This window comes from Astyanax mexicanus, unplaced genomic scaffold, assembly GCF_023375975.1.
Source record: "Astyanax mexicanus isolate ESR-SI-001 unplaced genomic scaffold, AstMex3_surface scaffold_31, whole genome shotgun sequence".
NCBI classification, from domain to species: Eukaryota; Metazoa; Chordata; class Actinopteri; order Characiformes; family Acestrorhamphidae; genus Astyanax; species Astyanax mexicanus.
In genome coordinates, this window is record NW_026040041.1 from 3318906 (window position 1) to 3335000 (window position 16095).

The 16095-nt window shown below is 40.3% G+C and overlaps 1 protein-coding gene across 1 annotated transcript in view; it reads left to right on the forward strand.

Moving 5' to 3' along the window:
- Positions 1–16095, forward strand: part of LOC125788844 (H-2 class I histocompatibility antigen, alpha chain-like) — a 181791-nt gene that overhangs the window by 64586 nt on the left and 101110 nt on the right. The window contains exon 2 of the mRNA XM_049472721.1: positions 1024–1293. Coding sequence (XP_049328678.1) covers positions 1024–1293 — 270 coding nt within the window. The remainder of the gene's footprint in view (positions 1–1023; positions 1294–16095) is intronic.

The following is a 16095-nucleotide window of genomic DNA, read 5'->3' on the forward strand; positions in this document are numbered from 1 at the left end:
TTGATAGATAGACAGACAGGCAGATTGATTGACAGATTGATAGACAGACAGATTGATACACAGACAGACTGACTGATAGACAGACAGACTGACTGACAGACAGACATACAGATTGATAGATAGATAGATAGATAGATAGATAGATAGATAGATAGATAGATAGATAGATAGATAGATAGATAGATAGAAAGAAAGAAACAGACAGGGGGCAGACCTAAAGGGGTAAAACAATAGGTAAGGGGGTCAAAACATTTAAATATACCTACATATATTGTTAAATACTACAAAAACAGTGCAGTATCTCTGCTTGGAAGAGTGTTGTGATACGATTTCAAGCCCCCCTGTAGTGGATCATACCATTATTCCCTGTTATTAATAATTCCATGTTCCTCTTGTTTACCTGCTGCTGCCTCATTATTGATCAGGTGTGTATAAGTTAAGATACACAAGCTGTTAAAGCTACATCATTACGTGTAAGTAGCGTGCTCTACTTAGCTTAATTAAATATGTACTTTAAACACACTTCTCCTTACATAAATAACTATCCCACTTTAAATGCTGCTAATTTACTATTCCACCTTAAATGCTGCTGTCGGAAACAGTTAGTAAGTCATTTCTAATGTTCATAGAATAAAACAACAACGTTGATTTTTTTTCCAAAGCTGTATATTTGACATAATGCCCATACATTTGAGATGAAATATATTTTAATTTCTTATACTTTTCTTATAAAGCCACAGTAGTTCAGTATTTATGTGAGAGAGGCAGTGCTTGGTTACCAACAAATAACTTTATTAAAATCATAACTATTAATATCAGCTTGATGGCAGATCTATTCTGTTTTTGATTGTGGGTGAGTTTAGACACAGAACTGAAAAGGAATCTCAGGTTGTTTCTGTTTTTCTCAGTAAGAGCTCAGATAATCTGAGATTTAGTTTTAATTAGTGATTTTTTCGATTTTTTTTTTGCTGTTATCATCAGGACTTTTGATGAACCCACTGTTTTATTTCTTTTTCTCCACAGATAATCACTCTCTGTTATATCTCTACACCATGCAGTCTAAAAACTCTGATTCTCATCTCTACGACTGCACTGCTGAAACTCTGCTGAACGACAGACAGATAGATTTCTACAACAGCAGCTCAGATAAACCCAGAACTGCTAAACAGAACTGGCTGAAGATCATTTCAGAATCTGACTGGAAAATCAGCACTGAGAAACTACAGTATGATGCACTACTGTTAAATAGACTCATCGACATTCAGATGGCTGAGTCTGGATACAATCAATCAGGTGAGAAACTCTGTTTTTGTTTTTACTTTATTTTGTCTTAAATATCTGAAAGCAGAGGTTGTGTAAACTAATGGTCACCTCCTGCTCCCTGTATTGCTCTTTATTGTCTGATTCTTCAATTTTGAACAATCATTATTGGACATATATATATATACATATATATATATATAGGTATTATCTAAATGTCAATAACAAAAGAAGCATTATTCTGGGGTTTTTCACATTAAAAAAAGAGATTAAGCGTATCATTGACCAGTCAGGAGAACCACACGCTTCGATTTGCTCAATAAATATATATATAAAGTAGCATTAATGTAGATATTGTTGTTTATTTATCAATTCATATGCATGTCTTACAACAGCTAAGTGCATATGTTTCCACTGATCTCACAGGAACTGCACTGGCTTTCCTGATATATAGGCTGTCAAAACTGGTCAAGATAGTGTCATGTCCAAACAAATCTCCAGCCCTGAACCCCGTTGAAAACCTCTGAAATATAATCAAGAGGAAGATGGATGAACATAAACCATCAAACCACCAAACTGAACTGCTTGAATTTTTGCACCAGGTGTAAAGCAGCATAAAGTTATCCAAAAGCAGTGTGTAAGACTGGTGGAGGAGAACATGATGCCAAGATGCATAAAACTGTGATTTACTGGTTATTCCCCAAATATTGATTTCTGAACTCTTAAAACTTTATGAATATGAACTTGTTTTCTTTGCATTATTTGAGATTATCTGAAAGCTCTGCACATTTTTGTTATTTCAGCCATTTCTCATTTTCTGTAAATAAATGCTCTAAATGACTAATTTGTTTGGAATTTCGGAGAAATATCAGTAGTTTATAGAATAAAAGCATGATATTTATTTTACTCAAATATATACCTATAGATAGTTAAATCAGAGAAACTGATCCTTTTTAACTGGTGTCTTAATTTTTTTCCAGAGCTGTATATGTGAAATTAATAAAATAGGAAATTAAAAAAGACCATGTACAAAATTGACACATAAAAAGTAAAAAATTTAAACAAGATATAAAGATATAAGATATAAAAATAACGTAAAATGTTTAGAATGATAAGAACAGCTAAAACAGTAGGGCAATATAAACCAACAACATACCTGAGTGTTTAAAGCTGAAGGTCATGAACAGAAGATCATCAACACTAACCATGGGAAAGGCAGAGAGCAAGGTCCAAACAGACAAGTATCCAAACCAGAAAGCAATACTAAACAGAGGGGCTAGTACACAGTGAGTGCACAGTGGAATTCTGGAAAGTGTAGTTCTGTGTCAGTCCATAACAGGCAGACAGGAAGTAGCTGGCCTGATATAAAATAAACAATAATTAACTAATTACATAGGAATCAAAATGAAACCATAAAAAAAAATAAATAAATAAATAATTAAAACAATATTAACAAACTCATTTAAAACATTCACAGGCTTTCTAGTGGTGATTAGAAACTAAAAGTTTAAAATGATTCAGTGATTCCTGTAGTGAATTCCAGCTCACTAGTGCTCTGTAGCTAAAAGCAGATTTTCCCAGTTCACTAAAAACTCTCTGTACCTGAGAGGGGATCCAGCCACTGGAGCGAGTCTGTTATTAAATGAGATTAAAGAAGAGATATAAGATGGCAAATGGCCAGAAAGTCATTCATAAATAAAAATAAGCCAGTGCTGCTAATGAGGACCAACCAGCTCTATGGTATAGTGAGCAGTGGTGAGTAGTGTAAGGGTCGCCAGTAATAAATCTCAGAGCAGAATGGTAGATTGAATCTAATGGTTTGAGAGCACTGGCAGAAGCTTTTTTTATAAATGACATCACCATAGTATTACATCACCTCTAGCGTGCACGGGTAAACATGATTTATTTCGAGAAAGGAATCCCAGATTTTGTCTGCACTTAATGGCGAGTTTTTTTTAATATGGGATTTAAAAGAAAGTTTTTAATGAAGCCAGATGCCTATGTATTTATATTTACTGACTCGTTCAATGCTGGATCCTGTCAGAGTAGTAATAGTTCTGGAATTTAAAACACTATTTGAAAGTTTTTCTAGTGCCAATAAAATAAATATGTCTAAAATAAATCTAACTTTCGATTTTAATCATTTTTCCACTATTAAAAATCAAACTGGTTTTGGCGAAGTAATGCTTCAAAACTAGGTTTACCTTTATTTTGGTTCCACTTTAATTTCTCCTTTGGGGTTCATGTGCATCCAGAAACAAGCTTGTAAATGAGATTCCATACCATTGTAAATAGTGAAAACGTACTGTAACTCTGTTCTGGCACTGACAAAAAAGATGATGCTGCAGATTGTAGAAAAGGTGGGATTTCTTTCCAACCAAATATATGTTTTATCTGCGTTTTATGTGTGAATTTATTGTCACACGTGGCGCCTGGTGCCACATCCTCCTCCAGCTCTTTTCACTTTCTGGTCTTTCCTAGGCTGTGACCGAAACGGCTCCCTATTTACTAGTTAGGGCACTATTGAGTATGTCAGCCATTTTTCTTTGAGTGTCCGAATCTTAAGGGGGGATTCAAACGTGATTTTGAGGGCACTAAAACTCCCATAATGCATCATGATTTATAGTAGACTTCGCTGCTTACTAAGCGAGCTGAATGTGTCCCAGGTGTGTGCAGGTCTCGCTACTAAGCAAAAGACAGCCGAAGAAACGGAGCGGACAGCGAGCCACCAGGGTTGCCAGATTGTTACAGTGGGATTCAGATAAAACCAATTCACAGGCTAAAGCATGTTTCAGATGCACTAATTTACTGAGAAAACCACCCAAACAGCTGATATTCGTCATACTGAAAATATTACAGGGTTTATTCCAACATGATCTTAACTAAAATACCATAAATATCTTAAATATCACTGATTACAAAAAATATATTTAAATGAGTTTATCTGCATATTTGTATTCTGTGTTTTGTGCATTGTATCATTGGACACACGAAACAAAAATGTAAAAACAGTACATAAAAACAACCTTGCAAGCAATAAAAGAAAGAAATAACTTACTTACATATAATAACGAACATAAACACAACTTCAAATTTCCATCAGCAGGACTAAAAGCTCTGTCTCTGCAGGGTTAGATATCTAACCATAACACAGCTGAGTTAAATTTCCAAACTCTTTACATTTGGTAGTTTTGTTCACCTGTCAAATCACAGCGTTTCTTCCAGACAATTTCAGATACAACTCGACATTTGGCATGAAACCACCCAATCTGGCAACAGAGCGAGCCGGTGTACGCTGCTATTTTTAAGAGTTTCTTCATGTAGTTCAGTAATTTGAGGATCATCTTTTAAACAGCGTAAAAATAACAACAGATAAATGACTTGATGATCAGCTCAGAGCTTCACTAACTTTAATTCAGAGATCAGTTCAGTGTGTTTATGGAGTTTTAAACACGGCTCAGCCCCTCTCTCACCTGCGTGTGTTTATGGGAACGGTGCTGGCGCATGATAATGATGAGTTAGTGTCCGAATTCACTCCAGTTTTACCACTAATTAGTGAACTTATTAGTATCTCCCTACATAGCGCAATACTAATGAGGGAGTAGGGAGCCATTTCGGTCACAGCCCTAGTCTTTCTCTGTCGTTTCGGCCATCCTGTCTGTTTATTTTCCTGTGTTTTCCTGCATGTGGAACTGTGTTTTCCCTGTGCCTCTGACTGAGTGTTCTCACCTGGGTTCCCCCACATGACTGTAATCTGTAGCTCCACCCCCTCGTTACCTGTTCCCCAGGTGTCTCCAACTTCCGTTTCCCTCCATGTGTATTTATACCTCAGTGTTTCCATGTTTCTTTTGTCTGTCTTTGTAGTTTCTATATCGTTATCTCGTTATCTCTGTCTCGTTTGCTCTCCCGTTATTCTCCTGTTTATTTCCCTAGTTTATTTCTTGTTTTGAGTAGAGTTTTTTCTTGAGAGTTCCTACTCTTGGTTGTTTTGTCTGCCTGCCTGTTTGTTTATGTTTCCTGGTGTTTGATTTGGTTTATTCAGTTGTTTCTTTGTTTGTTTCTTTGTTAAATATTTACCCCTTATTACCTGCATTTGCGTCTGCTCTCTGTGTCCTCTCCCTGCTCCTGCACATTCCTGACAGCTCTGTATTGATTCTTTGGTGCTGTAATTTTCAAACACATCTCTTACTGCAAGGACTTGCTTTGACACTGTAAAACCAAACTAGTTAATTCCCACAAGCTCTGACTTTCCCCCCAATCTTTTTGGTGTTAGGGAGTGGTTTGTTCAGGACTAGATTGCACAATGCTTTACTGATTGCACCCCTAGATTTGAGGTGGGCAGACCATTTAGGGTTTCCCTGTACGAGAGAAGAAAATAAGGTGCTGTCTGTGGGACAGAAAGGTTTGGAGCTACATTGTTGTCATCAGGTGGGCACCCTCCTTCACTGGTGTTTCCATTCCCCTTCAGCCCTCCTGCATTACATTTTGCTATTTTGGGGCCCAGCTGTGTTGCTCAGGTCAGCTGTCACTTGCGAGACAGCCTTTGCACACCTCGCTGCCTGCTCCTGCCGACGCACCTCCTCCACAACTAGACCTCATTTTTAGCAAACAAGGCAATCAGCATCTCCAATTTGTCAACCTTTAAAATAAGATGGTAAGGGGCCACATCATTCTGGGTAGCAGACGGAATCGAAAGCACCAAAGCTTTAGCCTGACAGAGAGTAGGGATTTGTCAATACTCTCCAGGCTGCTGATTGTGTCCTGCCTGATCTGGTCTGATCTTTGAGATTGGCGTCATACCAGCATCCTAGGCTCTTCACTGGTTTCTGCATCACTGTGGGTATAGGTTCCTCTCCGATATAAAATCGCTGCTCTGCCAACTTCCCCTTGACCACTGATATGCTCCTAGATTTGCTCGGCTTTATCTCCATCCAGGTCCACTTGATGTTCTCCCTGAGCTTTTCCAGTAGACACCTTGTGCATGGCAAGGTTGTTGTGAGTGTGGTCATGTCATCCATGTATGCTCTGATAGGAGGGAGACGAAGAGCAGCTTTAAGCTGCTGACCTCCTACCACCCATCGAAAGGCTCGGATGATGACTTCCATTGCCATGGTGAAGGCCAGCGGGGAAATGCAGCCTGCCATGATCCTTATTTCTAGCCGCTGCCATGCTGTGGTGTACCTCTCAGTGGTGATGCACAGCTGCATGACCTCAAAGTAGGATTTGAAAAGAATGGTGATAGCCTGTGGAACACTGAAAAGATCAAAAGCATTCCACACAAGACTATGAGGAACAGACCCAAAGGCATTTGCACAGTCCAGGAACACAACATATAAATCCGTTTGCTCCTTTTTAGCAACTTAGATTTGATGCCATATCATATTTGTGTGCTCCAGCCTGAGAAGCCTGGGATCCCTGCTTTCTGCACAGTTGTATCAATGTATTTGTTCCTTTCTAGGTAAGTCTGTGAGCTATGACACGGATGTGACAGAACTGGTTGATGTCCCCTGCATCGTTTTCTTTGGGGATTTGGATGCCTTCTGCCCTTCGCCACTCCATTCACAAGTCTCCAGAGAAACAGTAGAACATCTGGTGCATTTTTCTAAAGCTTATATGGGACTCCATTAGGCCCAGGGGATGATGCTGCTCTTGCTTGACACATGGTTCTTTCCACTTCACTCCACTTGTGAGGATCTACGTATAGCTGATGTTCCGGAGGGTCTGTTTGGCCCGGTGGCTATCAGTGTGGATTCTTTTCAGAGATCTTCTTTTGATACTTTGACCGATGCTTTTCTCTTTCTTGAAGAGACTCTTTGCAAACTTGAAGGGTTTTTTAAAGTAGCTTGATCTTGCATGCTCCTTCCTCTTATGCCTCCTTCTCAGGTTCTCAGCTCTTCTTTGAGTTGACAGCCTGCTCGTAAATCTTTCCTGCATCTCGTTTATTCCCTACTTCTCCTCTTCCGGATCTTTCCTCCAATGTTTCTTTAACTGTCATCTCTCCTTCACCAGTTCCATCTCCAGTTCCTTCACCATCTCCTGCTGTCTCCTGGCCTTCATTGTGATGGTTGATGATATCATTCTTTCCTCAATGATTCCAAAATGTTCCACACCATAGTTGTATATCAGCTCCTCCATTTTCTCCAGCTTTTTAATCACAGTTCTCTTTAGTTGTTCAAGAACTTTGCTGATGTCAAGATTAACCGATTCCCACTCCTTCCTCTCCCATGGATTTTGACCACTTGATTAGTGTCTTTTGTCCCAGGATCTTTGTTTCTGTTGCAAGCTGGGGTAGGCTAGGCCCTAGATGCTCTACTGTACTAGACTTCTTTTCCTTTGCAATAGGGGGACTGATGTCCTGCAGACTTTGGTTTTTGTCCTGCTGCTGAACTTCTCTTGACTGACTTGAGCAAGAGGTAGTGGTCGATGCAAGGTCCCTGTCCGATGCCCTTCAAGCACTTTTGCCGCCCCTGATGTATTCTCAGGCCTACAGTTTATGTCATTTTGGCCCAGCCAAAGCTGCAACACTGAAGTTTGATTCCAGAAATAACAATCTCAGGTATTGTGTTTGTTCCGTCCTGGGATGATTGCCGGGTTGTCTACCATCCAGGCTGTCACTAGGTCTTTCCCTAGTTGTCAGCTGCTCTTTCGCAGCAGCCACTGGGTGGATCCAGACAATAAGTTCTAACATAGGACTAGATTGCACAATCCCATATTGATTGCACCCCTGAGATTTGAGGTCGTTTGGTGGAGACCATTGAGGGTTTCCCTGTACGGGAGAAGAAAATAAGGTGCTGTCTGTGTGACAGAAAGGTTTAAACTGAGAAAAACATTGATTTTTATGAAAAAAACATCAACCTTAACTGTCCATTAGAATTACTCAATAAAAAAAACTTTTTATTACCCAACTCTACCCATGATACGTAAAGTAATACCCATCTGTTCTTCTGTTCTTCAGGTGTTCATGTTCTTCAGTGGAGGCATGGCTGTGAGGGTGAACAGAGTTCTGATGGATCTCTGACTGTATTAAACTGTATTAATGAATTCGGTTATGATGGAGAAGATCTGATTCAGTTTAACTGCACCTCTAAAACCTGGATAACCCCGGAGAAGAAGAAGAACAGAGAGAGGGAGGAGAAGTGGAGTAAAACCAATCAGGCTGTTAAGAAATATATGCTGTGTGAGGAGATGCTAAAGATGTACCTAAAGTACAATAATACTGACATCACACAGAGTCACAGTGAGTATCTGGGGGTAATATGTATAATATTACAAATAGTATCATGTGGGTTCTAGAGAACATACATCATGTTACCAGCGCCACAAACAAACAAGCTAATCTCCCAACAAATCCAGAGCAGACCCAGTTCCAATACCCAGACCAAAACACTGTCTTTAATGTCCTATTAACAATAATATGATTCAATAATAATTATATTAAATTCTTCTGTGTCATTAAACTTGAGTATTTCAGTACAATTAAGGGCATGGGACATTAGTGAAAAGATAAAAACAGAAGATTCAGATACAATAAGGACATCAGATAATACAATGTGCACACACAACACAATCTACATGAGATGAAGGGGCAGCTGTTACTAAACTAACAGTAAACTGTAGAGAATATTTAGTCCAGTGATTATAATGATTATTATTATTATAACTAGGTGGTTGGGTGTATAAATGGATTGCAGCCCAATTTATTCATGTTTATTCTGTGTTCTATTAAATATTTATTTCTGTAATATATGTTTTTTTGTCTTTAGCTCCACCTGCTGTTCATATATTTGCAAAGAAATCTGTAAGAGACTGGAGAAAGCTGACCATGACCTGTCTGTCCACTGGATTCTCCCCTGAATACGTGAAGATGAGTCTGAGGAAGTTCAGCACTGAAATTCCTGATCATATGATCACATCTTCTGGAGTCAGACCCAATGATGATGGAACCTACCAGCTGAGGAAGAGCGTGGAGATACTGGAAGACGATAAAGCAGATTATTACTGTTACGTGTCTCACAGCTCCCTCACAGAACCAGTAATTAGAGAATGGGGTAAATATAATCATACATTACTGATACTTACTCTACTCAGCAGATTGTATTATCTAGGGTTCAACATACACAACATTAATATCACCATGATGTAGATTTTAGTCTTTTTTAGGAAAATATTCTGGGGTTCTGTACATTACAACAGAACAACACTGAAGAACTTCTCCACTGATCTTCAGTTCTATCTGAACAGCTGCTTTATTTAATCTTCTTACTCTGCTGCACAGCTGTGTTAGTTCAGTTTATCACTTTAAATTCTACACTTTACACCACATTTCTATCTACATCTTATTATCACTTTTACTGATGCTTTGGGTCTATTTGTGTTCTTTTAGATGGAAGATGCACAGACTGCCCAGACAACTTCTATCTGGTATTAATGACTGGAGTTGTGGCCTCAGTGATTGTGATTGTCCTGTGTCTTGTGATTCTCTCTGTTCTGAAAATCAGAAGAATAAAGAGTAAGTAGATCTGTTTTATTACCCATCCTCTATTTCCTCTTCAGTATATAAATACTGTTATAATCCACTTTATCTTTAAAGGTCTCATTCCATCATTTTTTCATTAATTTTAAATTGTCTAGTTGTGGTCTCTAATAGAATGAATGCCACGTGAGCCGTTTTTGTGAAAAAACAGTGTTCAGGTGTTTCTATTTAGCCCTGATTTAGATCATTGAATTAGTGGTATCAGAAGAAAGACAGGTTTTGGCTCTTGCTCATTAATATTCATACATTCAAACATATCTCCTCTGATTGGCTAATTTTGCTCTGATTAATTTTGCTGTCTTGTGAAACCGTGCTTCTCTAGTGTATATTTAAGGTCTTGTAAATCGCAGAATCTGCCGGAGATCTGATTTAAACCTATAGTTACTTACACAAGATAGCTAACGCTAACAAGCTCTTTAAACAGAGCTGTAAATAGAGGGAACAGAGCTGTAATCTCCTCCTTATCTAACAAGACAGTGTCAGCTCTACTGCAGCCCATCTTTCATTCAGCGTTGCTTGTGGGCGGTCCCGAGCCGAGGTGGGCAAAGTCCTGAAAACACGGGTTGATGTAGACACGGTGCTTTTCCTGATCGACTCGTTTTTCTGAGTATATTCTTTTACTAGCTGCTGCAGACAATGGAGGCTGAGGAAGAATTTCATCATGTGCAGCATCATAAACAACTCAGAGAGACCCACTGTATTTCACAAAGAAGATCAAGAGGATTTTAGTGGAAATATTCCTTTAAGAAATGTTGCCATGAGCTCTACACAGTTCAGAGAAAATGAAGTTTAGTAAAAACTACTGTAAAAAAATGACCAGTACATGAACAGTACAGCATGCATTGTCAGGTGAGCATTACCCACAGGTTGAAAACTGTTTACATAAGGGATGCAAATTATCGATTAATTCATTAATCATTAGTTGATTGATCTTATCGATCGACTTTCGATTAATTGATAAGCGGCGTTTTTCACCTGAATTTCAGTGTTTTAATAGGGCCTTTAAAAATACCAGCTAAATAGTTAAAACACCGAGTTAAAAAAGTATATATTATATTATGATAATTATATTGTATTATATTATATTATATATTCCTCAAGTAATTATGCATTAGGAAAAGAAAGCAGACATTTTTTTATGGTATAACAAAATACGTCCTTTAATTAAAAAAAAAGAAATAAATTAAGGACTGGCTCAGTTTTTGCGTTTTTGTAACATTAGACATATAAAAAAAAAGAATAGAAGAAATTAAATAGAGAGTCAAACAGAATATTATTGAGCCTATAGATTATGAAGAAACTGCATCTAGGCTATTAATTAGGAAATCCTCAATAATCCTCGACTCAATGAGATCCTGAAATCCTGTACCGTCAACTGTGTTGATTGGCATCAAATCTCTCTGGATCACGCTGCATATCCTCTCTGTAATGCCCTCCGCCCTTCTCTCATCACACGCTCACGCTCTCAGTGTAGCTGTGACGGTGTTCAAATGATAACTGAGTGAGCTGGTGGAACTGTTGTATTTTAATACTGCATTACACAGAGAACATTTGACTTCTTTGCCTAAATTATCAATGTTGAGATGGTCCCACACCGCACTTCTTTTCGCCCGCGTCATTTTGTTTTCAACCCTGGTCTCTCGCGAGACGTGTTCACCTCTCGTTCTCACGCTCTGTTCAAGTTACTACAGTAGCGCCCTCTAGCGATTAATCGCGAGTAATACATTTTGTTCGAGCCACCTCTTGATCGACAATTAATCTAAAGTCGATTAATCATTTGCATCCCTAGTTTACATACATAATCCAACTAAAGAATGATACAGGTAAAACCAGCTGAATCCTGATTAATCTGCAGTAGATCAGTCACTACTCACACACTACTCACACACTACTCACTGCTTTACTCATACACCTCACACACTACTCACTGCTTTACTCACACACTACTCACTGCTTCACTCCTACACCTCACACACTACTCACTGCTTTACTCACACACTACTCACTGCTTCACTCCTACACCTCACACACTACTCACTGATTCACTCCTACACCTCACACATTACTCACTGCTTCACTCCTACACCTCACACACTACTCACTGATTCACTCCTACACCTCACACACTACTCACTGATTCACTCCTACACCTCACACATTACTCACTGCTTCACTCCTACACCTCACACACTACTCACTGCTTTATTCCTACACCTCACACACTACTCACTGCTTTACTCAGACACTACTCACTGCTTTGTTCCTACACCTCACACACTACTCACTGCTTCACTCCTACACCTCACACACTACTCACTGCTTCACTCCTACACCTCACACACTACTCACTGCTTCACTCCTACACCTCACACACTACTCACTGCTTTATTCCTACACCTCACACACTACTCACTGCTTTACTCACACACTACTCACTGCTTCACTCACACACTACTCACTGCTTCACTCCTACACCTCACACACTACTCACTGCTTTACTCACACACTACTCACTGCTTCACTCCTACACCTCACACACTACTCACTGCTTTATTCCTACACCTCACACACTACTCACTGCTTTATTCCTACACCTCACACACTACTCACTGCTTTGTTCCTACACCTCACACACTACTCACTGCTTTGTTCCTACACCTCACACACTTCTCATTGCTTAGTTCCTACACCTCACACACTACTCACTGCTTTATTCCTATACCTCACACACTACTCACTGCTTTATTCCTATACCTCACACACTACTCGCTGATTCACTCCTACACCTCACACACTACTCACACACTACTCACTGCTTTATTCCTACACCTCACACTACTCACTGCTTCACTCCTATACCTCACACACTACTCACTGCTTTACTCACACACTACTCACTGCTTTATTCCTACGCCTCACACACTACTCACTGCTTCACTCCTACACCTCACACACTACTCACTGCTTCACTCCTACACCTTACACACTACTCACTGCTTCACTCCTACACCTTACACACTACTCACTGCTTCACTCCTACACCTTACACACTACTCACTGCTTCACTCCTACACCTCACACATTACTCACTGCTTCACTCCTACACCTCACACACTACTCACTGCTTTATTCCTATACCTCACACACTACTCACTGCTTTATTCCTATACCTCACACACTACTCACTGCTTTATTCCTATACCTCACACACTACTCACTGCTTTATTCCTATACCTCACACACTACTCGCTGATTCACTCCTACACCTTACACACTACTCACTGCTTCACTCCTACACCTCACACACTACTCACTGCTTTATTCCTATACCTCACACACTACTCGCTGATTCACTCCTACACCTTACACACTACTCACTGCTTCACTCCAACACCTCACACACTACTCACTGCTTTATTCCTACACCTCACACACTACTCACTGCTTCACTCCTACACCTCACACACTACTCGCTGATTCACTCCTACACCTCACACATTACTCACTGCTTCACTCCTACACCTTACACACTACTCGCTGATTCACTCCTACACCTCACACATTACTCACTGCTTCACTCCTACACCTCACACACTACTCACTGCTTTGTTCCTACACCTCACACACTTCTCATTGCTTAGTTCCTACACCTTACACACTACTCGCTGATTCACTCCTACACCTCACACATTACTCACTGCTTCACTCCTACACCTCACACACTACTCACTGCTTTATTCCTATACCTCACACACTACTCACTGCTTTATTCCTATACCTCACACACTACTCACTGCTTTATTCCTATACCTCACACACTACTCGCTGATTCACTCCTACACCTCACATACTACTCACACACTACTCACTGCTTTATTCATACACCTCACACTACTCACTGCTTCACTCCTACACCTCACACACTACTCACTGCTTTACTCACACACTACTCACTGCTTTACTCCTACACCTCACACACTGCTCACTGCTTTATTCCTACGCCTCACACACTACTCACTGCTTCACTCCTACACCTTACACACTACTCACTGCTTCACTCCTGCACCTTACACACTACTCACTGCTTCACTCCTACACCTCACACACTACTCACTGCTTTATTCCTACACCTCACACACTACTTACTGCTTTACTCCTACACCTCACACACTACTCACTGCTTTATTCCTACACCTCACACACTACTCACTGCTTCACTCCCACACCTCACACACTACTCACTGCTTTATTCCTATACCTCACACACTACTCACTGCTTTATTCCTATACCTCACACACTACTCGCTGATTCACTCCTACACCTCACACACTACTCACACACTACTCACTGCTTTATTCCTACACCTCACACACTACTCACTGCTTTACTCCTATACCTCACACACTACTCACTGCTTCACTCCTACACCTCACACACTACTCACTGCTTCACTCCCACACTACTCACTGCTTCACTCACACACTACTCACTGCTTCACTCCCACACTACTCACTGCTTCACTCACACACTACTCACTGCTTCACTCCCACACTACTCACTGCTTCACTCCTACACATCACACACTACTCACTGCTTTACTCCTATACCTCACACACTACTCACTGCTTCACTCCTACACCTCACACACTACTCACTGCTTCACTCCCACACTACTCACTGCTTCACTCACACACTACTCACTGCTTCACTCCCACACTACTCACTGCTTCACTCCTACACCTCACACACTACTCACTGCTTCACTCCTACACCTCACACACTACTCACTGCTTCACTCCCACACTACTCACTGCTTCACTCACACACTACTCACTGCTTCACTCCCACACTACTCACTGCTTCACTCACACACTACTCACTGCTTCACTCCTATACCTCACACACTACTCACTGCTTTACTCCAACACCTCACACACTACTCACTGCTTCACTCCTACACCTCACACACTACTCACTGCTTCACTCCTACACCTCACACATTACTCACTGCTTCACTCCTACACCTCACACACTACTCACTGATTCACTCCTACACCTCACACACTACTCACTGCTTTATTCCTATACCTCACACACTACTCACTGCTTCACTCCTACACCTCACACACTACTCACTGCTTTATTCCTACACCTCACACACTACTCACTGCTTCACTCCTACACCTCACACACTGCTCACTGCTTTATTCCTACACCTCACACACTACTCACTGCTTCACTCCTACACCTCACACACTGCTCACTGCTTTATTCCTACACCTCACACAATACTCACTGCTTCACTCACACACTACTCACTGCTTCATTAGAACAGGATGAATAAGTGTAAATGTAAGTTGTGTATTTATACTATGATGTTTGGGTTTAACAGGTGCGAGAAGAAGAAGAGAAGCAGAGCTACGTGAACAACATGAACTAATCTCTCTTTCAGGTAGGTTATTTTAATGCACAACAAAATGAACATGCTGCCCAACAAACACAGAAACACTTAATACTGCACAACTATTAGCAGCAATATACACTGCAGCAACCAACATACCTGAAATATACCTGTTACATACCCAAATTATGCCTGAAACATACCTGAAAAATACCAATAATGTACCTGTACTAGACCTTAAACTGTCACGCCGCTGTGCTCTCCTTCCACACTATCGGACTTCATTTCCCAAGAACCTATGAACAATGACGTCAGTATCACCCGCTTTCGTTTACGAAGCCGGACTGTTTATTCTACTGTGATTCCTGTTTCTGGTGAGATTATTGACCTCTGGCCACACTCGTACCTGCTTAAGAACTGGTTTGGTGACTTTAACCAGTGGTCTGTAAGCTGGCATTAGCATAATGGTGAGGTGATCGGTTATGTTGTCATGTTGTTTCCCCTGGTTAGAAAGTCTATGTGTTTAAAAAGTCCAGAAAACACACTTTTTGGGTCTGCATGGTTGAAATAAACAGCAGCGATCAACAGCGAGCTAGAGGTCTGTACTCGCAGGACCGTCAGAACGGGAATTTAATCAATCCAGGCAGTACAGGAGTAGGACCACATACATGTATAAAATCCCGCAAATTATTAAATTATAGTAATCATGCAGTGGTTCACAGTCTTCACTCTGATTCATCCCAAAGATGTTCTATCAGGTTGAGGTCTAAGACTCCCATTCGCATTTCATGAGTCTCTTGACACTCTACTGTTCTTTATCTAATCTGAAGCTACATGACAACAACTTTATGATGTGCTTCAGAGAAATATTATAAAGTAACAGTGTGTTTTTTGCTAATG